At 36.4% G+C, this 14,666-nt stretch overlaps 2 protein-coding genes across 25 annotated transcripts in view; one reads left to right on the top strand and one right to left on the bottom strand.

Moving 5' to 3' along the window:
- The window catches only part of evi5b (ecotropic viral integration site 5b), a 75,084-nt gene extending 61,364 nt beyond the window's left edge, over positions 1 to 13,720 (top strand). For 20 of the 24 annotated variants that reach the window (XM_005165960.6, XM_073954143.1, XM_073954149.1 and 17 more), the window contains 2 exons: positions 1,287 to 1,382; positions 11,827 to 13,720. In XM_005165960.6, coding sequence (XP_005166017.3) covers positions 1,287 to 1,382; positions 11,827 to 12,099 — 369 coding nt within the window. In that variant the 3' untranslated portion in view covers positions 12,100 to 13,720. Of the gene's footprint in view, positions 1 to 1,286; positions 1,431 to 11,794 lie in introns of all 24 variants that reach the window. The other 4 variants (XM_073954150.1, XM_073954163.1, XM_073954162.1 and 1 more) reach the window with 1 other exon arrangement.
- The window catches only part of gb:ex154042 (expressed sequence EX154042), a 70,542-nt gene that overhangs the window by 14,473 nt on the left and 41,403 nt on the right, over positions 1 to 14,666 (bottom strand). The window lies entirely within an intron of this gene.

Below are 14,666 nucleotides of genomic sequence, written 5' to 3'. Positions count from 1 at the left end.
CCACAAAAGCAGATACATTGTGTTTAAAGCAGAATATTCCAAGATTCTGAAAGCTATAATAAATAAACTGATGAGTCTTTTGAGCTGAAACTTTACAAACACCTTCTGTAGACACAAAAAAATTATCTTAAATCCTGAAAAAGGAGTAAAATAGGTTCCCTTTAAAGTTTTTCTAGTTAAAGGTATGAACTATTAAGCTGTTCTTAATTCAGATTTGATGCTACTTGTATTTTTTGGTTCAAATTACAATAAATATTTTGTGCTACGCTACATCAGTTAGGCTATCAAACAAACAAACAAGAGAAAAAAAGGCAGAAAGTTTATATGTCACATCCAGCCATTTTCTTTCAGGGCGATGGAAATTATTTAGTACTCGATGGTTTGTAATGAAAAAGAAATCTTTAAGTTTGCATAAACAATATAATAGATCATGTAAGGAACTTGCTATATTATAATTGGGCGATGAAAAAAAATGTATATTTTTCCTTTTCACAAAAATGAGAAATGTTATGTCCAACAGATTAATCTTGAAAAAGTCAGATCTTTTTAGTTAAGCAATTGATAGTACACACAAGGAGTGTACAAATCAGTTCCTGGACGGCGCTAGTTCTGCGGAGTTTCATTCCAACCCTGCTTCAACATACTCCTTTTAGGTTTCAAACAAGCCTGATGAACTCAATTAGTTTGATCAAATTAGTTGTATAATTAGGGTAAAAGCTAAACTGTGCTGAGCTTTGGCCCCCAGGGTGCATCTCAATTAACTCCTTTCTTCAATAGTCACAGCCCTGATAAGCGAGTCAGCTATTTTAAGTGCTGTCTCAATCGCAAAATTACTCCAGTGCACTAAAATGTTTTGTACGCTGAAAAGTCCCACAATTCATTGTAAACATCTGGGCACATCAATGCTCATTACGCTCCCTGAATGTTTTATACATTTATATTTAACATAAATAAACATAGCTGGACGGGGTAAGATCACTCTAGCAAGCATTTATAATTTGATTAATGGTTGAAATGTTGCGGGTTTATGAAATTCTGCTGTTGTTTTGATGATGTACAATGAGGAGATTCTCATATCACACTCAGAGTCTCAATGTGTAGTGAATCCAGCTTATCTCAGGAGCTGATTGAGATGCACCCCTTGAACTATTTACAATGCAATATATTTACAATACTAAAACAGACTGCTACGAAAATAAATGTTTCTATTTCTGAAGAACATAATTATTTAAGTTATTGCTACTTGTTCTGGGTGATTTGCATATTTTATTTTTTTTTCTTTTTAGAAAGAGGAAGGGAAAGTCCAAGGTCAGCTCAACAACACCGACTCCAGCCAGTACATCCGAGACCTCAAGGATCAGATAGCAGATCTCAAGCACGAGGTAATAAGAATGAGATTTCAATCAAGTTTGAAAAAAACATTTTTTAAGGTTTCGTTGTTTTGTGTTCGTTTAAGCAGTTTTCAGATATATTTGACACACACCATTAGATATTTGTTACAAGTCTGTATTGATGTCAAATATACGAAGCGGTTGTGATATTTTACCCACCCATGTGATGCCTCTTTTCCTGCCTGATTTGTTTTGATCTTCTCTTTTTTTGTGTGTGGTTAGCTTATTTTTCACAAGCTATGTGAGCGCTTGGACCAGATTTGTTAGTTTATTTCACAGAGCGTTTCAAGTGTTAGCTACGCCCTGCACACATGGCTTCTTCCTGCACTTCAGTTTGCTCTGCACACACCCCCCACCCCACATCACACTCTTTAACGCTACACCTATCCGCTCACAGGTGGTGTTATAACCACCCAAAAATCTGTTCAATCTACAGGGCCTCATATTTTGAGTCATGAGGTAAACACAGATCTCACAGAGGTTCATTGGCATTAGCATTTCTCTACACCGTTCTGCCTTTTTTATCGAGGAAAGTTATGAATTCTTTATTTATTTATCTTTTGTTCTCCAATTGATCTTTTAAAATATACCTGTTATGCTTATTTATATTTCCTTTTAATTATTATGAAAAAATATGTAATTTTTTATTATTATTATCTAAAAGATGTTTTAATGGTTAATTTGATTACTTGTTTCATTACTGGATGAATCAGCACTTTTGATTGAATCTCTTAAGAAGATTCATTGACTATGTTAAAAAAGTGTCAACACATACTGATGTAATGATGTTCATCTTCGTTAAAGTTACTTTTAAAAAAGCTGGTTTGCTGTTTTGATTACTATCGTAAAAATCAGTGTTTAAATCAAAAATACATCCTTTAATCATAGCACTTCTCTCAAAGTTTTGCTTTTTACAAAAAAAGCTAACACCGCTTAGAGGCAGAAATAACAAACGGTTGAACCTCTTTTCTGTTTGTCTACTAAGAATGTATGTTGTCTTTTGTCAAATAAATATATTGGGGTTCCAGTCTCATTGAATTCCACGTTGTTTAAATTGCAAAGCCATGTGTGCCACTTTGTGGACTCACGGGTGTGCTGGTCTAAAATAGAGGTGTGTTAAAGTGCATTGTTGGCGTGTTGCTATTTTAAAGAACTGAAATAGACTGTGTCGTTGACCAAAAGCAGGTTTAAAGTCCAGCGCAGAGCGCGTTAGATATGCCCCCCTATATGGGTTCAAACGCATGCACATTGCTTAATACACACAAGGATGTACAGCAATACAAAAATATCTTCACATATGAAAAAATGTAAAGATTAAAATATTACAAAAAGTATTACTTTCTACATAAATATCAAAACCACTACCTCCATGCCTTCTTCATGCCTTTTTTTATTTCATTCCTGACAACTTGCTTTTGTATGTTTTTATTATTAGTTTTATTTATTATATGCATATTTATATTTGTTTGAATGAAAACTAATTTAGATTTGTCCACCTGTTTTGGACCATGTGGGGCATTGGATGTGTGTTAGGATAAATCTCAGTTTTTTAACTACACTGGTTATTATTGTTCATTTATTAGTTTGCTGGAAATCAGAACTGAATTAAGAAATAGTTTTGAAACAAATCATTGCACTTAAACTAAATTAATTATGTAGGCTAATGGATGTCTTCAGTGTAGTGCGTACAACACTGTTTCCTTATCCAGAAAAGTAAAGGAGTAAAAAGAGTACAAGTAAAGAGAGAGAAAGTAAAGAGCCCAAATAGAGGAGGCTCATTCTTTATCCTCGCGCAGATTGTTTTTTAAAATGTTTTCTCGATAGTGAAGCCTTTTGTCTTTCCATTTACAAAGACCACCATGTAAATAGCAAATGCGCCATGGCATTGACGCAACTGACTCTTGAAGGGAATGGGAGATGAGACTCTGAATGGTTTAATACTAGGGGTGTAACAATTTATCGTTGTACGATTTATTGCGATGCAAAAATGTCACAATATGCATCATGGCGTTATGACGATTTTATTACGATATGACGTCCGTTTTCTCTTATTAGATGAGCTGTTTGCACGTGAGCTACGTTCCACCTGCTGTCGCACGTGAGTTCAGATTGCAGCAGCAGTAATGTTAGCAGACCAAGATGAGTGGAGTTGAAATAGAGGATGGCCCATCCTCTCAAAATCAGACGTCTGGCAACATTTCGGTTGTACAGTCATTGCTTTAGACTCGTCCGCTTTTTGACACGCATACTGGGTCAAACATAGCCGAAGTTTTAAAGTCTTCACAGTGATTTACATACTTTGCACAGCGACATGGATGCCTCCTAATGGTGTTAAAAGAGTCACATACTGTATTTATAAGGTACAATTCACCCTAAAATATCATTCTGTCTTCATATAATGATGTATTGGCAGCCACAAAATCACACATGACATGAGCTGTTACTACAGAGGGCGGACTATGATAGACGCGCGCGCATCTGCTTCAGTGAACAGAACCTGCAGGTTGTGACTAACATTCAGCATTCAACACTGTAACTAACATTCAACATTCAGTTTGTGGAACAGAGTAATCGTTCAGAAGCCGCGCAGGAAGTATGAACAGCAGTGGAAATGAAACCGAATGCGTGCACATTATTTAAATAATCATATCGCATTTTAGAGTTATGATTACGACGAGCATGAACTCTTTTGAGTACAGAGTTACACAAAAATGCCTGTCAACATGATACACTTGATAGCGCCGACATCAGTGACGCCGAAGAAATAGTAAACCTGCCTAAACTGCTGAAAAGAGTCACGACTGTCCTGTGTAATGAAAAGACGGCCACCCTGTCACTCATCATGCCCAACATGAAGACAGCCATCCATAAAAACCTCTCAGACAGATACACATTAGTTCAGGATTATCTTATAGAACTGCTGATTACCTGGAAATGTAGATTTTTTTTTTTTTTTTTTTTTGCACACACAAAAAACGCAAGTGACCAAGCAAAGCCTTAAGCTCTTACTGTTAAATTCAATTGACTTGAATAATTTTCAATAATATTTTATAAGAAGTTTTTTAATTGTTTTATTTTCCAGAGACAGTCCTGTTTAATTTATTTTCTTAAAGAAGGTTCAGTTTAACAAGTTGAAACAAAAGAAATACATAAAAAATAGTTTACTTGGTAATTAATTTTTTTAAATAAAATTTGCATTTTAGGTTAATTTTCAATTTTTATTCCAAATATCGTGATACATATCGAATCATGAGAATTATATCGTGATACACATTGTATCGTGAGCTGAGTGTATCATTACACCCCTATTTAATACACATTATCCTCAAAACACACCCATAACTCATTAAGAGAATAAGCACAACCCTGTTAGACTATGCACCAAGAACGTATTTTTCCATCTTTAAATTAGCAAAAGTGGATTCGGACATACCCTTCATGCTTTTCCGTCATGCGCTTTAGACTTTGCTCCAATATCGTTAAAATAAAGCCCCAATTGTTGATTGGGAATTAAGGCTTTAAGGACACTCAAACAAAAGTTTGAAAGAAGTGCTGCAGAAAAGTAAACATTGTTTTTTGTTTTATTATCTATTACTTAAGATCCTGCAGATTTTATATGGATGTCTCTGTCAAACCTTTTGATAAATGCTTTCAATTTGCCATTTTGGATTGAAAATAAGTCATTGGGATATGTCAGCTCAGGAAATCCATAGTATTCTAGCTGACCCTTAAAAATAAAGTTAAGAAATTGTAAATAAGCATAATGTAGCACATTACAAAAACTTTGTTATACTTTATATGGACATTTTTCTCATCTCACAGTCATGCCTAAATAATGTAGCATCTTATTTGTATGCAATTGGGCAGTGAAGTCATGTTCAGGTTAAAACATTCAGAGATCTTGTTATCAGGGTTGACTGCTTTGTAAGAATTCAGTTTTAGTGGTGTTCTTATTTAGTGAGAGTGATTATATTTCTGTAGTTGGTGTTTGTGGCCAATGTGTTGTTTTGGTTGTTATCTTATTCTGGAGTTGAGATATCAGGTCATTTTTACTATTACTATGGTATTGACGCTTCAAATCCTGTCACATGTTGAATAGTTTTCAGAGGAATTATGAGTAGATGGCTTGAAACGTTTAAATAGTGTTCATTTTCAAATGACAGTAAGTATGTTTGAAGTCAAGAAATAATAATGAAAATTGAAATGATAGTTTTGTATCATCACTGTGTGGAAACTAGCTGTAATGCGGTATAAACGGGTTACAAATGATTTGATATTTTAATAAGCATTAAAATGAGCTGTGGGTATTAAAACTGTTAAGCTTAACGCAATGCAAATTATGTTTCTTACACTTTGTACAGTGGGGACCACCATTATTTTACTTGCACAGTGCTTGATGTCAGATACACAGTGAGCTATTGTCACAACCTGTTGCTTTTTTTAACCACACCAAACTCAAAAACTAAATGCTAATATAATGTCACATTTTGTGGCTTTTGATTGTAATTTCTGTTAAAGGGCAAGAAGAGAAACTGTACAAGCTCTCCCTGCTTTCTTAAGAATAGGAGAAAGGAATGAGGAGAAGAGGAGAAAGGAATGAGGAGAAGAGGAGAAAGGAATGAGGAGAAGAGGAGAAAGGAATGGGAAGATGTCTGTGAACAAATTAAACTTTAAAAACATACAACTTTTTCTGTTCACAACAACACTAAACTACGAGTAGGGGGTCAGGGCCTAGAAGTGTCAGTGTTTAATCATTGTTTTCTATTAGTACACACACTTGCTATGCCAAGTGTGTGAAATAGAAAACAAAACCAAGATGCGGCTCTTCTCACCTGGTGTGCGACAAGCTGGAGGAGACTATTTGACTGATTATGAAGCCATTTGTCTCTCACTGACACATTTACAACCCCACCTACTGCAGCTTTTTTTAAAACCCTATACAATCACACAGACTTTTCTAACTTCTTGTTGCCTTCAAACAAAAATTTTTTAAAAGAACTGCTATCGGGACCTTTAGGGTGCACTCACACTTTGCTATCTGAACCGTGCCCAGGTGCGTTTCCTGGTTCGACAAGTGTTAGTGCTCTGAATCGGGCCCAGGCGCGGTTCAGTTGGCCAGCCCTGCCCCGGTTGGTGTGCCAGAGCGTCGTTTGGTTGGGCTTGGGCATAGTACACTTGTAGTGTGAGTGCAAAGTGCTCCTGAGCTCAAAATTGAAGATGCCACGTCACTTTTAAGGGACTTTCATATAAATTTAATAATCATTCTTACATATCAATGAACGCAAACTGTTGTAGTTTATTCAAGACCCAAACCCCTCGCTGCACCAGATCTCCTGTGTATTTTATGATTTTACAGTGTCAAAGTTTTGGATCTGTTGTCACTGCATCCCAAACAACTTAACCGATACAACTAAAGCAATGTCTACTGTGCTGAGCGAGAGCGCTTCTCTTCCTGTTAAACTGAACAGTTGCATCATCAATGTTGTAAGCGGTTCGGAATGTAAATATGCAGTGTTAGTGCAGATCATCAGGGGAAAAGGGAGCAGTTTGGCACGGTTTAAGGCAACTGTACCTAGTGTGACTGCACCCTTAGGGTGCTTTCACATCTGTAGTTCGGTTCATTTGGTCCAGACCAAGGGCAACAAATGATACATTGTAGCATTTTCAGCTGTCTTTGGGTCGTTTTCACACCACACTGATTGCTTTGGTCCAAACCAGTTGAAAAGAGACTAAATACAGTCATTGACAAAACCCACATCACTCATTGGCCAGATGTTATTGAACGTATTTTCTAAACTGCTTTTCGATTGGTAAGAATTTACGTGCATTAGAAAATGCCAATGGAACTCCCGCAAGTAAATAAACGGCAGACACAAAATGTCGCTTTTTGGAGGTACGACTGCACTGGCTGATTGTATCCCTGCTCATAGTATACTATATAGTTTGTATACATCACTTTAGACAATCTATACATTTTGAGAAAGTAGTGCGGTGAAGAATGCATTGTAAATGGCGAAGACACATTGTACGCTGTACATGACTTCATCGTACGCGTGAATTAATTTTGCTAAACTGCGACATGGTCATCTTCCGGAAATATTACTTTACCAACGATCCATCAGGTAATGTTTTTTCCTCTCTCTCTCTGTTGGCAAATGGTTGTCAACAAATATTTTTCCTCCACATTCCATAATGCACAGCGCATCGGACTATGACAGCTGGAATAATGCAAAAAGGCGTAGTACTTTTTGTGGTTGGGTCTGTTTTAGTTCGGATCATATTCTTTGCACAAACAAACCGCTCCAGGGTTCGTTGGAAAGCGTAGTGAGACCACCTCTTTAAGGAGGTCTCAGTATGCTTTTTTGGTCCGCTTTTGGTGCGCACTGAAGTGTGATTGCTGCATTCACACCTGCCCAAACGAACCACACTAAGAAGGAAAACAAACTCAGTTTAAGCTCATTTGCAGAGAGACCTGAAGGTTCACTGCAGTCAGAAAGTCTTCTTCGGTCATGATTGATGCAGCAACACATACAAACCAACATAAGTGAAGACTTTTCATTGTTTTTCTGGTTGCTTTTTGACTCAAATTTCAAACAAAAGCAGCTCTATTTGGCATTTTATTCTACAAGCTGTGTCGCAGTAAAAATAGCAACAGGCAGCACCAGTAGCTCAGTGACTTTTGATGTAATCTTCACTGAATGTACCGCACACCTAAAATGGTGCCCCATAGTCAAAAATGAATGTGGATTTAATGTTTACTATTACATATTTCAGTAAGAAATGGGTTTCTTTTAAAGATAAGGGATGTTTGTCTGTAGGTTATGTGGGTGGTACATGCAATATTGATGATGTAATGTTTATTTGGAATTTAACTTCACTGGCAGTTGTGCTTGAAAATGTTGTCACAATATGCGCAGTGGCCATGACCTCAAAATCGCTTTTGACATTTCATCCTCTGATGTATTTAGTGAACAAAATAGTTTCATACAGCTCCAGTATAATGTTTAAGAAATCATATTTAGCCAAATATACACCTATATATATATATATATATATATATATATATATATATATATATATATATATATATATATATATATATATATATATATAATTTGTTTTTATCTGAACATTATTTTACACAGTAAGATAGCTACATTTAACAAGCAACTTTCAGAACAGAAAACGGAAAGCATTTAATTGATTTATACTTGGGGCAGGATGTAGTCTGATTTTTCTCCTCCTCCTTAATATTGTCAACAAAAGGCTGGTGGTTTGCGGTCAAACAACTTTCTACTAAATCGTTCATTCTCTGGCATCTCAGTCCCTATCTATGGAGTGCAGCAAGGAAGTTTTACCTCTTAAAACACGGCAGGTTCCTCTTCGTACACAATCAGGCATCAGCATGAATCCTGTCTGTAGCCACAAACCCTTATGAATAAGACTGATTTGGTTGCTTGTTGACATGTTTTACAAGAAAATCGATTTAATAATGTTAAAGTTACCTTTTTTAAGTTAAGTAACAAAAGTTTGGTGTGTGCTATCAATTGAAATAGCAAGTTTAGTAAAATCTTGATCATATTATACTATTCTTCTGCATATGTTTACTAGAGATTTGTGGCATTTAGTTGAAAACTTCTGCTTAAAAGATCAGCCACACTAAAGTCGTCTTAGTCATAACCTTAAAACAAAAGGACGGATGTCTCGTATCTGGTTGCTATTTAAATCACGTAGTTGCTAAACAGCGAGAGGTTTCCAATCAGCCGCATTTGCACCAAGCAAAACCATAGTCGAGCTAATCTTTCAACATCACAAAGTCATGACTTGTCATACTTAGCCATTTTCATGCTGTCTTCCGGCTTGTTCGCTTTTTTCTCTCTTTAGCCTCTACAACCCACACATCACTGCTCTACTATTCAGATTGCTCTCATTTTAAAGTCTCTTGGTTGTTTTGTAATTAATGTAATTAATTCAATTTCATCGTTTTAATGACTGTGGAAAATGCAAAAAATAATCTGGTTGTGGTTACGCTAAAATACCCATAAATGCGTTTCTCCCCACATGTCTGTCTTTCTGAGGTAGAATGTTTCAGGTAAGAGTGTATGCATCTCCACACAACTGTGTGCGTGTCACACCGCAGAGCCAAATACATGGATCGAAACCACATTTCACACCCTTACTTTCTTGTCATTGTTCTGCAACTGGCCATTTTTTTTTACCCTTTTTTGAGCATGACCTTAATTTCATAAACATAGAATATACAGTGCATCCGGATAGTATTCATTGCGCTTCACTTTTTCCAATTTTTTTTTAGGTTACGGCCTTATTCCAAAATGGATTAAATTAATTAATTTCCTCAAAATTCTACACACAATACCCCATGATGACAATGTGAAAAAAATATTTTTTTAAATTGTTGCAAATTTATTAAAAATAAAAAAGCTGAAAAATCACATGTACATGTACAAGTTTATTGACGCACCTTTGGCATCAATTACAACCTCAAATCTCTTTGAATATGATGCCACAAGCTTGGCACATCTGTCTTTGGAAATTTTTGCCCATTCCTCTTTACTGTGCCTCTCAAGCTCTATCGGGATGGATGAGAAAAAGACTGTGTACAGCCATTTTCAGATCTCTCCAGAGATGTTCAATAGGATTTAGGTCTGGGCTCTGGCTGGGCCACTCAAGAACATTTACCAAATTGTTGTAAAGCCACTCCATTGATATTTTGGCAGTGTGCTGTGGGTCATTGTCCTGCTGGAAGATGAACCGTCGCCCAAGTTTTAGGTCAAGAGCACTCTAAAACAGGTTTTCACTCAGGACGTCTCTGTACATTACTGCATTCCCTCTATCCTGACTAGTCTTCCAGTTCCTGCTGCTGAAAAATATAACCCCCCACAACATGATGCTGCCACCACCATGCTTCACTGTAGGGATGCTATTAGTCTGGTCATGAGTGGTGCCAAAGAGTTAAATTTTAGTCTCATCAGACCAGAGAATGTCGTTTCTTTTGGTCTGAGAGTCCATTAGATGCATTTTGGTAAATTCCAGGCAGGGAGTGGCTTGCGTCTGGCCACTCTACCATACAAGCCTGATTGGTGAATTGCTGCACAGATGGTTGTCCTTTTGTAAGGGTCTCCTCTTTCCACAGAAGAACGCTTTAGCTCAGACAGAGTAACCATCAGGTTATTGATCACCTCCATGACTAAAGCCCTTCTCCCCCGATCACTCAGCTTAGATAGCTAACCAGCTCTAGGAAGAGTCCTGGTGGTTCCAAACATCTTCCACTTATGGATGATGGAGGCCACTGTGCTCATTGGAACTTTCAGAGTAGCAGAAATTTTTCTGTAACCTTCCCCAGCATTGTTCCCTGAGACACTCCTGTCTTGGAGGTCTACAGACAATTCCTTTGTCTTCATGCTTGGTTTGTGCTTTGACATGCAATGTTAACCCTGGAACCTTATATTGACGTGTATGCCTTTTCAAATCTTGTCCAATTAACTGAGTTTACCACTGGTGAACTCCAATTAAGCTGCTGAAACATCTGAAGAAACAGTGGAAACAGAATGTACCCAAGCTTAATTTAGAGCTTCACGGCAAAGGCTGTGAATACTTATTTTCACATTGTCATTATGGGATATTGTGTGTAGAGTTCTGAGGAAATAAATTAATTTAATCCAAAAATGTGGAAAAGGTGAAGCGCCTTTATTACTTTCCATATCCACTGTATGACAGATGGTTTCTTTGAACTCTCTTCTGTTTCGTTACTTGTTTTTAAAGGAATAGCTAACTCAAAGATAACAATACTTAATTTACTTCCTGTCATCACAGTCAAAGGACAACTGCTATTATAAAAGAAGACTATTTTGAATGAATTTATACTGAAATTCATTAAAAAAGAAAGAAAAAAATGAACGCATGAATGTCCAACCCCTAAATATAAACGGAACTTAAAGGGTTAGTTCAACTACAAATGAAAATTGTATCACAATCTACTTACTCTTGTGCTATTCCAAATGTATAAATGTTTAGTTAAATCGAAAATATTTTTCTATTCCATCTTTAAAAATATAATCACAGAAAAAAACAGATGATCAGTATTAATCAAGTGGTTTAATTGAGTGAAAAAAAGACAATTTGGGGTGAACTATCCTGATCACATGCAAACATACAAATCAGATCCTTTCAATTAGCCCCTAATTTGCCAGAATTTTAAACGTTGAAAACTTGTTGTGAGATTTTGTTGTCTGTCTTATTTGACATTCTGGCCCCATCATCCCACTCTGTGTGCTTGTTTACCTTTACGGTTGTGTGCGTGTTTTGCAATTCTCACCTTTCCTAGTTTCCTGGTTTTTATTTGCATGTTGTCAAGCAAAATGTCTGAGGTGTTAAAGTTTCAGTTGCGCTGACGTTCTCTTTGCTCTGCTCGTAGATCCGATGTTTGCGAGGGCATCAGGGCTTACCAAACCAACACACTTTTGATGGGATTCATATAGTCAATCACTATGGTGGAGACAATGAATCCTACCAGTCCTCTGATGAAGATGGAGTGAAGCTGTCACCCCACCTGACCACTCATCAGGATAGAGGCCGGATCACACTACATCCAAACCTGGAGGACTCCGAAAGTGAGGGTGATGAGGAAGGAGATGCCCTACGACTTACCGTGCCCTCAAATGTCAGCCATAAGACAACAACAGTGTGAAACTGTGAAGGCCTGAACGGAGGGAGAGCTTGTCCATGAGCTCGTCCTTTCAATGTGAACATGGGACTTGAACTTGAAAAGCCATCGTTCATCTTTACTAATGGAATCGTATCTCTTAAGGTCATGGTTTACATCTGCATTTGTTTTGTTTTTGCCAAAATACATCAGATGTCTGTCCTGGCAGTAGTTTTTAATTTTAGCCGCGATAAAGAGGGCAAATGTGTCTGTCTGTTAAGGCACTTTGAGATCCTTCCAATTAAGCAGAAGTCATCATTTTTGTGGCAGGATATTCCCAGAACTTTAAAAGGGGGTGTTTTTAATACTCCAAGGTTTTTTTTCATATGAAGAGAAGCAACTTGGTATAGCCTATAGTGTTTTAAGCATTAAGATTTTGCATCGTTATAGATTTTATTTTTTAAATCATCTTTTTTTTTTTTTTTTTTTCATACACACATTGAGAGACCAGAGAGCGCATAACTTTTAGGGAAACATATTAAAGAAAGCAACACTATCATCTTTAAATTGTTTCATTAATAGCACGGTGTCATATCTTACGTTAGCAGGCCTTTTTTTCTGGCATGAATTGTTATTGGTCATGAATTGTGAGTCATTGAACCAGCGTCTATGTAAATATGTATATGTTTAGATTATTTGCCCATCTCCATTATTACTTGAACATGTGTAATCAATGGATATCATGTCTATATTGTAACACATTGTATAGTTAAGTTGAAAGGGATGTATTACTGAATTTGGGAGGATTTGGAGGAAACAACTTTTCTTTAATGTACTGTAGCTTTGCTGTAGTCAAGTTCTCCATTTCACAGACTGGAGATTTGTTTTTGTGCCTGGAAAGATTCTACAAAATTCTTGCTGATTTTCAATATTTTCTACAATATGTGGTATGCTGTGCATGTTATATATCAAGAATATCTCCAAACTGATGGAAGTGGAGGCAGAGAGGTGTGTTCATCAGAACAGTGTTCTCATTTCTCTGGCCTTTTCTGGTCCGTTTTTCTTTTTACATCTTTATTTGTACCAGCTTGCTTCTGAATCAGTTTGCACTTTGCACAGATGACATGCATATGGCTTCACAATAATGAACAATATTATGTTTCGCTGTTTACAGCGATATATTTAATTTAGCTTCACCCTCCATTTTTTTTTGTTCTTTTTTGGTTAGTTTTTGTGAGCCAGTGGTTCTCAAAGTATGAAGTGATTTCATTTCATACTGCTATTTAGACACCTGAGTGTAAGCCTTAAACCTATCATGGTGGATGCAAATTTGGTGCACTGTTTGCCCATCGTTTAAAAACGGCCTGTCCACCTACAAAACAAAGACTTTTGCGAAAGGAATTGCAAAAGACAAAACACTAAGTGATTAAAGCGTTATTTATTTACTTTAGAAAGATCGAGTGTTTTACAGTGAATTCCTGTGGAATGTTCCTGTGGGCATTTGAGGCTTTACAGACAGTTGACAATACAATAAAAGTGTCTTTAAGACGATGGACATGTTGATTCAGAACACAATAAAATATCATTTGATAGTGGCCAACGACTGTCATGTTTTGTACGTTTGTTCCACGCAACAGCTAAATAAAACTGATTGATCAAAACTGAATTCATCTTTTTGCTTTTTTTTTTTTACATTAAAAATGTATCATTCACTTGATAGTAACTGTAATCAATTAATTAATAGTAATTAATTAAAACGCGCACTAATCTTTGAGCTAGTTATTTTATTATTTCAATCATCATCATTATTTATTTTTTACATTTTGACTAACGCAATTTTACAAAACTGTAATAAAAAGCTTCTTAAGGAAAAGCCCTTCTAACATCAGATTGCTATTGACAAGTAGCATTTTCAGGAAGTTTTTTTTTATGTGTGCGCGCGCCTATTCTCGCGCTCAGACTAGCACAAGATGAAATGAGATGTTATGGGCTCTGCGCTCTTTGAATTCAACCGAAACACCGCGACTGCACTAAAATCATCTTAACTCGTATTGTTTTCTGGTGAGTACCGTAATTTCAGTCGGCTTATGAGCCCTCGTTAAATTTAAAGTCATTTGGTGTAAACCGTAATTCTAAAATCTGAGTTTCGCTAAGCACAATCACAGTTCGCTTGTCTCCAGTTGAGCATGACGTTTCATGTACTTAGACATATAACCTCATTATATCATTTATCTTTCCATTGTGCCAGTGCAATTTGTAAATGTTTTTTTTTTGCAACTCTTGTTTTTTTCTTTGATGCCATTTAATAATTTGTCAACTATATATATTTACGAAAATTTGAGAAGAACATTGCGGCATTAATATCTTGGGATGGCTATAACATGTTTGGAAAAGGTAGCCTATAGCCAATTAATTGTTTCAAAGCCTATGTAATTATTCTAATCCCATGTAGTGGAATAAAACCACAGAAAACACAGCTACAGAAAAAAGGAAGCAGTAAGACGGTCGGAATTGGTATTGTTGTTTTTATTCACATTTGCTTATATTGTTCTGAGAGTTACCCTGTCTATAATGATACACAACATTCTTCTGTGGAAACGACGTTTTAATTT

Source organism: Danio rerio, chromosome 6, assembly GCF_049306965.1.
Source record: "Danio rerio strain Tuebingen ecotype United States chromosome 6, GRCz12tu, whole genome shotgun sequence".
Taxonomy (NCBI): Eukaryota; Metazoa; Chordata; class Actinopteri; order Cypriniformes; family Danionidae; genus Danio; species Danio rerio.
This window is presented reverse-complemented; position numbering and strand designations above follow the sequence as displayed.